The 10082-nt window shown below is 28.5% G+C and overlaps 4 protein-coding genes across 13 annotated transcripts in view; 2 read left to right on the forward strand and 2 right to left on the reverse strand.

Moving 5' to 3' along the window:
• LOC124953955 (heat shock protein DDB_G0288861) overlaps positions 1 to 909 on the forward strand; it is a 45945-nt gene extending 45036 nt beyond the window's left edge. For all 7 annotated transcript variants that reach the window (XM_047506071.1, XM_047506072.1, XM_047506073.1 and 4 more), the window contains 2 exons: positions 51 to 324; positions 512 to 909. In XM_047506071.1, coding sequence (XP_047362027.1) covers positions 51 to 324; positions 512 to 864 — 627 coding nt within the window. In that variant the 3' untranslated portion in view covers positions 865 to 909. The remainder of the gene's footprint in view (positions 1 to 50; positions 325 to 511) is intronic.
• On the reverse strand, positions 23 to 10018 carry LOC124953954 (E3 SUMO-protein ligase ZBED1-like). Its single transcript, XM_047506066.1, has 6 exons — positions 8333 to 10018; positions 7811 to 8226; positions 7560 to 7708; positions 3176 to 7468; positions 3048 to 3081; positions 23 to 371 (listed from the first exon to the last, which is right to left on the reverse strand). Exons 1-4 carry the CDS (start codon positions 9614 to 9616, stop codon positions 7146 to 7148), a joined length of 2172 nt encoding a protein of 723 aa, XP_047362022.1. The 5' UTR covers positions 9617 to 10018; the 3' UTR covers positions 23 to 371; positions 3048 to 3081; positions 3176 to 7145.
• LOC124953960 (transmembrane protein 138) lies at positions 1056 to 7275 on the forward strand. Of its 4 annotated transcripts, none has more exons than XM_047506084.1 (5): positions 1056 to 4236; positions 4361 to 4433; positions 4504 to 4678; positions 4795 to 4994; positions 7244 to 7275. In XM_047506084.1, exons 1-4 carry the CDS (start codon positions 4103 to 4105, stop codon positions 4899 to 4901), a joined length of 489 nt encoding a protein of 162 aa, XP_047362040.1. In that variant the 5' UTR covers positions 1056 to 4102; the 3' UTR covers positions 4902 to 4994; positions 7244 to 7275. The 4 variants fall into 4 exon arrangements, with proteins under 4 accessions (XP_047362040.1, XP_047362039.1, XP_047362043.1 ...); XM_047506083.1 differs by lacking the exon at positions 7244 to 7275 and adding an exon at positions 7058 to 7178; XM_047506087.1 differs by lacking the exons at positions 4795 to 4994; positions 7244 to 7275 and adding an exon at positions 7058 to 7178.
• On the reverse strand, positions 1666 to 2807 carry LOC124953957 (THO complex subunit 6). Its single transcript, XM_047506076.1, has 3 exons — positions 2422 to 2807; positions 2178 to 2340; positions 1666 to 2004 (listed from the first exon to the last, which is right to left on the reverse strand). The coding sequence occupies exons 1-3, from the start codon at positions 2556 to 2558 to the stop codon at positions 1684 to 1686; spliced, it is 621 nt and encodes a 206-aa protein (XP_047362032.1). The 5' UTR covers positions 2559 to 2807; the 3' UTR covers positions 1666 to 1683.
• Positions 10019 to 10082: the final 64 nt, after the last annotated feature.

The following is a 10082-nucleotide window of genomic DNA, read 5'->3' on the forward strand; positions in this document are numbered from 1 at the left end:
TAAATAAAACAAAGAGAAAGTATAATCGTTTATAAATTAATTTTTATTAGGCATCCATCGAGAGACCAGCTAACATCCCAGTTGTTTTATCCTTTCCATCGGTCTTATATCAAACGCAAGGTGGTACACAGGACGAGATGGCTCTACCGCTTGGTACAGTAGTAAATGCAGTTTTTAAAAATCAAACCTGGCTCTACGTGCAAACACCACATGGCCAAGAAGGATATGTCGGATATGCAGCCTGTTTACCATTAGGAATATTACCGCAACCTACGCGTGGTCCATGTTGGGAAGACTCCACTGATGTTTTTCCACGTCCATTGGGTATGTCAAGAGAAAAAAAAAACAAAAAAAAACAAAAAAAAAATCATCTGCAATATAGAACGGAATATTTTCAATGAGAATATTTTCATAATAGAATATATCGAACTAAAACTATTTTAAATATATATACATATATATATAAATATTTCTATATTCTATACGTATTTCTGTTTCGATGATCTTTCAGGTAACATGACTGATACAGAAAAATTAAGAGACACAAGATCTGAATGCGGTGCACGAAGTAGAAACGCAAGAGTAAGGAGAGGCTCGCGAGATGCAGTTTCCGCTTGCGGAGAACGCAGTGTCGATAGATTGTATCTAAGAGCAGCTGCAAATGCTAAAACGAAAGGTGCCAGGCATACATTGCTCGTCATACGTAACGATTATGAAGGTCGTGGTGCAAACTCTTTGAGTGTTTCTAAAGGTGACGTCGTTGCACTTTTAAGCGATCACGTCAATGATTGGTTTTGGGTTCGATCAAGAGATGGTAGGGAAGGTTTTATACCGGCTGTGGTTGCTGGTCATGGTTTCTTATAAAAAAAAAAAAAAAAAGAAAAAAAGAAAAAAGAAGAAGAAGAAGAAGAAGAAGATTCAGTCATGCGTAGTATCCATTGATTTGATTTAAAAACAATGGTACGATATTGTACATTTGTTGTATAAAATTTTATATATGGTGTGCAAAATGTTATTGTAATAATATATATTTATTACTTGGACCGAAAAAAGAAAAAAAAAGAAAAAAGATTATATCTTTCGTAAAGAAAAATATCTTATAAGATGTGATACGAGGTGATACGTTAAACTCCATCCATAAAGAATTATTAAAAAATATTATTAATGATATCACATTCGTACGTTTACATGTAAGAATATTAACTTACATCAGGGGCATACTCCAAAGTTAGTTCCAATGGTGATCCTTAAGGTGGCATAATTGAAACTTCGATAATTGATTATTTACATCGAAATCTGAAGATCCTCTCGTTCGATATTATCACAAACCGTCGATTTTATTTGTCCACCTGACAAGCTTTATAGTTCGAATAAATATTTTTTAATATAATTGAATGAAGCGCAGGAAGATCGTTATCTGATAACATTTAAGTTTCAGTCTTCATAAATAATTACTACCTGCTTGAAATCATATCTCTATGAGTTGTTTATAATAATTAAAATAAAAAAAAAAAAACAAAAAAAAACAAAAAAAAAACAAAAAAAAAAGAAAACAATTCCTTTTTTATTTTATTAACAAGAAAAGAAAAAAGAAAAAAAAAAAAAAAACAGAAAAAAAAAGTTCACGGATTATTCTTTGTGATACGAGTTAAACAAATTATTCTGTAAATATAAAATCGTATATTATGCAAATTTTAAAGTCATTTCCCTATAATTAAAGTTTGTACATAAATCAAGATTGTTCGATGACCCCGCTATGCTAAGCACTTTCTGTGGTATTTCTTGATAAACAGTAGAATAAACTGTATTACTAGACGTTGGCACTTTAGCTAATGTTTCTCCTTGATAAGTTAAATGATATACATGAGGTGCAGCACCAGCTGCTATGATACGTTCTTCATATATATGTGCAACATGAATTCCTTGATCGGTAAGATCAAATACTGTGGCAGGTTCCATTGTGCGCATATGCCATAAAGATAAACTAGGTCCGCCGCCACACAGCTAAAAATATTTATGTTTTTCTTTTTTGTCTTTTTTATTCATTTCTTTTTCTCTCTTTTTTTTTTTTTTCTTTTTCTTTTTTTTTTTTTGGTTTGAATAATAACTATTTATTCGCTTGATTTATGAGATGCCTTCATGAAGGCATATATATAAAATAAAGACTGATCACGTACCAACCAATCTTCCGTGAAATCAACAGCACCTATCCATTTACCAAACTTTGGACGTGCCACTTTATCTACCATATGTGGATTCAAGATATTTGTATTTTCTTTTTTACGTAAGTCCCATAACCTAACTGATCCATCTTCGCTACTCGATGCAAGTTGATTGCCTCTATAATAATACAAATTCATTGGAAATATTTCTAAACTATTATTCAGATTCATTAATTCATATAAAAAGAAATAGACTTACGCTAAAGATAAACAATGTATAAAGTCTGTGTGACTTTGTAAATTTCTAAGTATTTTTCCTTCTTCCAAATTTATAACATAAATATTATTATCTCCGCAACCGGCATATAAAATATTATTTAATTTGGAATATACCATAAAATTTACATCAGGCTTTTCGTAACTATCTCTAGAAATATTACATACAAGTTAAAAATCTTTTTAATTTTCATTATTTCATATTCATTGAATGTTTTGATATTATTATACTTATTAGCTGGAATTTGAATAACCCATGATGGTTTGCTCTTAGTAGCTTTACTAGATGCAACTACTTTCCAATCCCATCCTGATATTTCACCGACTGTACCAATAATTAGAAAATTATTTGTTGCGATCATGCTTTCAACATGTTGATCAGGATAGACGGTCGAACGATAATTAGGACCTTGCAATTCATTTTCTTCGACTTTATGAGGTGTCAAAACTTTCGTTAAACTATATAAATATATATTATATAATGAAAATTATACATTCTTACCTATTATATCTTAGTTTACTTAAAAATAACAAACGATCATTGAATTTCGTTTATACATATACAATTAACCTATATTAGAAAATTTTTCATATTATAATTAAACTCACTCAAATATGGATATATCACCGTAAATATTTCCTGCTGCAAGGTAATTCCCATCGGTTGAAAAAGTTTGCGATAATATAGTATTATAAAATAATTTGTGATCAAACATTTTCACGAGAACTTCGCTTACCAACAAACACTAACTATCCGCCATCTATATATGTGACGTCACAGAAGTATCGATGATTCGATATTAAGACTGTTCATTATCGTTTATTTCTTTAATAATTTTTACATTATCGATAATAACAGACATAATTTTTGATTGATTTTTATTACAATATCATTTTAATGATCAAAGTTTAATCTTTTTCGTATTTTTGAAAAAGCTTTATTTTCTTTGTAAACAATCGTAAATATAAAGAATAGTATTTTTCGAGAATAATCTATGCACAAATAAAAACCTTTTTCAAAAACTCGAGAAAAGTATGATCTAGATTAAATCTTCGTCTTTAAATTGAGATTTCTTTCATAAAAATTGATCGAGAATTATTCCTTTCCTCGTTGATGGCGTAAATGATGTTTACGACATTTTTCGTGGAGAAAAAGTTTAATACTGTGGCGCCCCTCGTATATTTGCGGCAAATGAGAAGAAGCTCATATTTTCACTACGCGTCAAATACTAAACTATTTACTCTAACCTACACGAAACTAATAGTTATGTGTACGTGAGAGAAGCTTATATATCGATACAATAGACACATAGTGAGGATAGCATTCCCCATTTGTATTCCTAGTTCATATTTTGTCCATACCTTGTGTCGCTAAAGTCGCACACATGCTTCAAACAAAATGTAATGCATAGCCTTAACGATATAGGTTACATATAAATAGTATAATGTTTTCACATCCCTTCCACATGTATGTTGCCATAGTAATATTCGAAGTATAAACAATAAACACGCTGTATTTAATTAGATTCATTACTGACAGTCGATACGTGTTATTGAACGTATCATAATTTAAATTTCTCTAATATTTATCTAAATATTAGATTATATCAATCTATAAATTAATTATTCATTCAATTTTAATAGTTAATCGTCAATAAGAATAAATGAGTATTATAACTGCAAGGAAATATACGACGATAATAATCGGACAATATTTAATTTTATTTTTCGATATTTGCGTTAATTCTTTTGGAAGTTTCGCTAGGCAACATCCAATTAATTTATTAGTTCTTTATGTGTACGTAATTATTAAAATTTTTATTATAAAAATAATTTAGAAATTGACAGAATATCTTTCAGAAAAAAAGGAAAAAAAATAATTCTTTCTATTTTTTCTTTTTTTTTTTTTTTTAATTTCGCAGCATTCAAGATTTTTGCCTTATCGTAGCACTTACTATACTTTTGGTTAACATTTTCTCGACATATATTTTTCAGGTAATTAGAAATCTTTGATTACAATCATTTACAGAAATTTGTACGATCTGATTAATTGATTCTATTATAGGCAGGATTAATACAATTATTGTATATTCGATTTCGTATGACATTAATTGTCTGTATTTTATATTTGGTATTAAGTATCATTTTACATACATGGCATATTACATTACATTGGTCTAATCCGTTAACACATAATTGGACAAAAGGATTTCATGCCATATTTGCTGTGCATAGAATAGGTGTGTAATTTTAAATAATTTCATTATTAATTAATGTATATTTTATTAATAGAAATAATTTCTTTTTTTTCTTCTTTTTTTTTTTTCTTTTTTTTTTTTTTATCGCTGTAATAAAGTTTCAGTTTTCTATTATTATTTCTATAAGAGAGCAGCTTTAAAAATTGCAGACCCAAAATTGTATGAAGGATCCAGTTGGGTAGAAAAACAGTTGAGTCTTCTATGAATATTTATTTTCTTATAAGGGAAAATTTTTAAATCTGAAGGAACTTTATATTTATATAAAATACATATGAATGGCCTAAATCAACGCAAACATGTAATTAATAAATATTCAATATTAAATGTGTATTATATTAAATATAATATTATCAATATTGAATGATATAAATATCAGAAGAATGTACCATTTGCATTTATTGCATAAATGTATATGTGTATAAGATGAACAATGATCATGATCTTTAATTTTATTTTTCGTCGTTTGATACAATGATAAAGATGATTTGTAATAATTGTAATAGATAATGATTCTGACTATAATTCACTTTTATTTTATTACTTAAAACAAAGCTCTAAATTGTACTAAAATATTTTACAATTTTGGTGAGGTAGTCTTTTAGTAACAGGTAATAGTAGTTGATCATGCTTTTTTAGTTTTAATAATCATGAGGTACAAAGGCTCGAATATCTTTTTATGAATGCATTGAATATGCGTTTGACAATTACAATCTAAAATTACTATGAGAGATATATTGTGCATTTTCAATTAATAATAATATAAGTAAAAAAAAAAAACTTTATAGATTCTCCCTGTAGATCAAAATCATTTTGGTAATTTCTTAAAATTTATTTATAATTCTAAAATTAATCTTAATTTTTTAATCAAATATTAATCAATTATAATACGATTTAATTATTATATTAAAATAAATCAATTGTTATACTATTTTGTATTCATTTAGTAATATGTAATTTGATTTATTATCATGTATTACGCTCGATAGAAAATATCGATCTTTTATATCTGTACGTATTTTTTTGTTTTTGCTTACATTCGTTACTTAATGTCACTTAGGGCATAAAATTTATGATTTTACTTGATATTTATGTACAACATAGAAAACAATCATCAAATATTTCCTTACTTTTGTTGTTGTTTTTTTCTTTTTTTTTTTTTTTTTAATCACAATATAACCTTTTTAATTAATACAATTTTCAAACAAAATAGTTACTTAATCAATTTGTAATATTAATACATTTTAACCTATTCCTATTTAAATGTGCTGTGATATAAACGCTTACTTATCAAAATAAATTATTAAAACATAATATGAACCATAATGTTATAACATTATTTAATAATGAAATTAAATTGTGTATGAGAGATTTTTATGTAATAATATTGAGGTTTTATATTTTTTCATATGTAATTATTTGTTGCTACAAGCAGCTATACTATAATATTATTACATTAACTTTCTACTTATTCAGAACAGAATCTGGAATTATTTTAAATGATAGTCAAACAATACATTAGAAATTGAAGCAAAACGTTAATAAAAAGAATGTATAACCTTGATGCAGAAAAAGGTAATTTTTAGATGTTATATGCTTTGACAAGCAAATCATAATGTTCTGTATATAAACTATTTATTGAATATTTTGTATAATAAATCGTGGCATTGAGTTCATGTCTTATATCACAAAGTATAGATAATGTATAAAAAAATCGTATCTTTTTGTTTGTTTTTTCAAACACTGTATGTACATGTTAACAACTCAATGCAGTCGAGTTTTAATTCTATTTTGACCAGTTTGTACAAATTATAGTATTTCATACATGTTAGAAAAATCTTATATTTTACGAGACTTTTTTTAAATTACAGAAAATCTAGTCTTTTTAATATTACAATAACATTATTTTCGTATTTTGATGAAAATGTATCGTGACTGATGAAATAAGTAATATAGCAATATATATATATATAATACATATTAATAAATTTACAATATTATAATACAATTAACCTCAAAATACTTTTTGGTTCTCCTCATGCAATATTGAAATATTAAAATACATATCAGACTTTGGTTAAATAATAATTATGTATCTTCATAAAAGCCGCAAAAATCGTTTTTGTTACTTTTCTAAATTGTATACCTTAATATATTGATCTGATGTTCATACTGCACTGCATTTTTTTTTGTTTTGTTTTAAAATGAAAACACATTTCTCACATATCACATAAGTGCAATATATATATATATATATATATATATATATGTGTTTGTGTGTATATATATATACATACATACATATATATGTATATATATATATATATTTATATAGTTGTAATATTATATGTTTAATCGTTATAGTATGTCCGATTCTATTTACAAGATAATCTCTCCGAATGGCATCATTTATTGATATTATCAAGATCATATAAGCAATATATAAGACTAATCACACTGTATGGTTGCCATGAAGGAAAAGTAATTTATCAACTAAATGAGGTGGTAAGGCAGCTCGTCTTGTATCATATAAAACTTGTACTTCTGCAGGAATACGAGCTGGTGGAGCACAACAAGCAGGGACACAATTATACCTACATGCTAATTTTGCAAGATTTGGACATTTTGCTGATACTTTGGCCCACCATTGCAAAGGGCAATAATCAAGGGGTGCTGTTGACTCTGAATGATATTGCACTAACTCAAGATCAGCTTTTTCTTCAGCTGGCATTCCATTTTTTGTTGCACACAAGCCACCAAGTAAGAGTTCCATACCTGTAAGCATATACATGTTTTCTCTGCTCTTTTTTTCTTTTTTTTTTTTTTTTTTTATACCATAGTTATACATTCAATAAGTAAATTATACCTGACAATCTGCTCTTTTTACTTATAGGTTCTTCTTCGACTTTAATTGAATCTCCACTTTCTGCTTGTATTAATTTTGTCAACATTTCTTTTATTGGAGTTGCAACTAAATTTTTGTCTTCTTCTGTGGCATATGGCAACTGTTTAAACCTGTACATTCATATTTATAATAATAGTTAATTATACAATAGATTATATGGTTACATTTTATACAATATATAAAAATTGACATAAACGTATAATTTCATTTACCTTGGATCTAACGTAGTTGCAATTTGAAGAAGAAGAGTAACATTATAATCAGCATATCGTTCACACAGCATATCTGACAGAGATTCTTTAAAAGATCTTGCAGTTTCGCTATCAGAATCTTTTACTTTAAGATGAGATGATACAAGCTGCCAAAGTAATGGCCTTAAGAGCGAAATCAATGGCATTTTCTCTTCGCTGAGTGTCATAATAGTAACCTTGAATGGTTCAAGAACATTAACAAGATCTTCAACTATTTTCCACTGATCAGGGGATAAATCAATAACTTCTGGTTCATTGCTTTCTATACTTTCCAATATAGATGAAATGATATTACGTCTTAATGCAATTTGTTCCATCATATTGTAAGTAGATGTCCAAACGCCAGGATAATCCATCACCATAGTGTTTTCTTCCAGCTTAATAACATAAAAGATATTTATTATATATATGTATATATATATATATATATATATATATATATATATATATATGTATATTATATAATAGACGAACATGCATTACCTCCATAATTTGTTCTTGCATAGCCAAAGCCGCAGAAGCAGTCGAATGATTTATAATAGCTCCAATAACCGTTCTACATTTTGATAATATACTAGCTACTTCAGGATTCTCAAAACAGGCTTGTGCACAGACTTGCAACGTGTGAAGGAGGCATGGAATCAATGTTAAACCCTTAGACGATAATGCTGCTAATAACTCTGTTCTGGATGTTGCCACAACTACTGCTGTTATTCTTTCAACTTTGAGATACCAATCAAGTAACAATGTATCAATGGTATTATTCCATTGATGTTTATCCCAATCTAAAGGTGCATGTATACTACTTAAAACTTTACATTCTAACGAAGTTTCACCGGCATTTTGATAATACACCGATACAGTAACAAAACTTTCATTAGAATTTGATTTCCATTCCTCAATTGTTAATCCAACGTCATTTGTCATGCATGCTAATGTAGCTGCCACAGATTCACGAAAAGTATCATAAATTTTTGGTATTATTTCTTCCTCTAATTTATTTTTACTAGGAATTTCACAAGGTGATCTTAATGTGGCCACAAGCCTTTGAAATCCATGACCTTCCACTACTTCTGGTAATTGTAAGTCTATTATAATGAATTCGGCAATAGCATCTGATACAGTTTTATCATCTATACTAGATTGATGTACCGTATTATCTTCTGGCATAAGAAATGCTACATTTTGACTATTATTACCTATATTTGTACCACCTTTGATCATCACTCTCAGTGGTTGACCAATTGCAATATCATCTTCCATATTAGACAAACTTATGTTAGGATCAGTTACAAATTGTATATCACCGTCAATTTGAACAGTACCATCGGCATTAGTAGTATATATATGCTGAGCAGAAGTTAATTCTGCTTTTATTTTTCTCTTTTGTGCTCTACGATCTTTTGCCTCTTGAGAAAGGACCTGTCTACGGGGTGGCGTATTCGCTTCCAATTCCAATAACTCTTGGGCATGTTTATTTTGCAAATGCATTCGCAAATTACTTGTGTTACGATTATATGCAATTTGTGTCTTACATAATATACAAACAATTTTCACCTTGGTAAGTATATCACCGTCATCGGTGGCAGGAAATCCAAAAAATTTCCAATATATACTTCTCATTGACATTGGTACAACTAATTTTTTATAAGTATACGTATGTTTCTCTTCCATCATTTTGGCAAGAACCATATGCATTTCACTCTTGGTTTCGTCCGTTGTAGCAGATTTGTTACTGTTAGAGACAGTCAACGATTTATTTTCCATAATTATATCGTGAAATGCATAACTACCGGCATGTATCGCCTTTGATAAACCATAGAATGCATTTGATATATTCTCAATATATATTATGTATTATTCACGAATTCTCATGTCCGTATCAAAATGGTGGACTTTAGTTGCATAATTTAAAATGTTACGGTTAAATGAAACAATTTCCCTTTTAAGAAAATTTATTCCTACGTTATAACGATATCCGCAAGATAACAAATTTGCCGCGGATACTTCCGATATCACGGAACGCGAGGTTCGGTGAATTATTTTATAGATATCGAAGTTCAATTTCTCGCTTCGAAAAGAACGATGCACAATCGGTTATCGACCACGGCGTGTAACGATGCTATCGACTTTGCATCCGTTGTTCCGTAGAATATCGTTACAATACGAATCTCGGCAAATCGATCACCGAAGAAATTTAATCGACTAATCGTAGCTCCATCTATGACGCGCA

This window comes from Vespa velutina, chromosome 13 (assembly GCF_912470025.1).
Source record: "Vespa velutina chromosome 13, iVesVel2.1, whole genome shotgun sequence".
In the NCBI taxonomy this organism is placed as follows: Eukaryota; Metazoa; Arthropoda; class Insecta; order Hymenoptera; family Vespidae; genus Vespa; species Vespa velutina.

What these genes read in the sequence shown, in the direction of transcription:
- LOC124953954 (XM_047506066.1), bottom strand. Translation starts at nt 9,616, where the DNA reads ATGGAAAATAAATCGTTGACTGTCTCTAACAGTAACAAATCTGCTACA. An exon ending in TGCAAGAACAAATTATGGAG is followed by an intron (nt 8,227 to 8,332) that starts GTAATGCATGTT and finishes TATGTTATTAAG; the next exon opens with CTGGAAGAAAACACTATGGT. An exon ending in GCAACTACGTTAGATCCAAG is followed by an intron (nt 7,709 to 7,810) that starts GTAAATGAAATT and finishes ATGAATGTACAG; the next exon opens with GTTTAAACAGTTGCCATATG.
- LOC124953960 (XM_047506084.1), top strand. Translation starts at nt 4,103, where the DNA reads ATGAGTATTATAACTGCAAGGAAATATACGACGATAATAATCGGACAA. An exon ending in TCTCGACATATATTTTTCAG is followed by an intron (nt 4,434 to 4,503) that starts GTAATTAGAAAT and finishes ATTCTATTATAG; the next exon opens with GCAGGATTAATACAATTATT. An exon ending in ATTTGCTGTGCATAGAATAG is followed by an intron (nt 4,679 to 4,794) that starts GTGTGTAATTTT and finishes GCTGTAATAAAG; the next exon opens with TTTCAGTTTTCTATTATTAT.
- LOC124953957 (XM_047506076.1), bottom strand. Translation starts at nt 2,558, where the DNA reads ATGGTATATTCCAAATTAAATAATATTTTATATGCCGGTTGCGGAGAT. An exon ending in ATACATTGTTTATCTTTAGC is followed by an intron (nt 2,341 to 2,421) that starts GTAAGTCTATTT and finishes GTATTATTATAG; the next exon opens with AGGCAATCAACTTGCATCGA. An exon ending in ATTTCACGGAAGATTGGTTG is followed by an intron (nt 2,005 to 2,177) that starts GTACGTGATCAG and finishes AAATATTTTTAG; the next exon opens with CTGTGTGGCGGCGGACCTAG.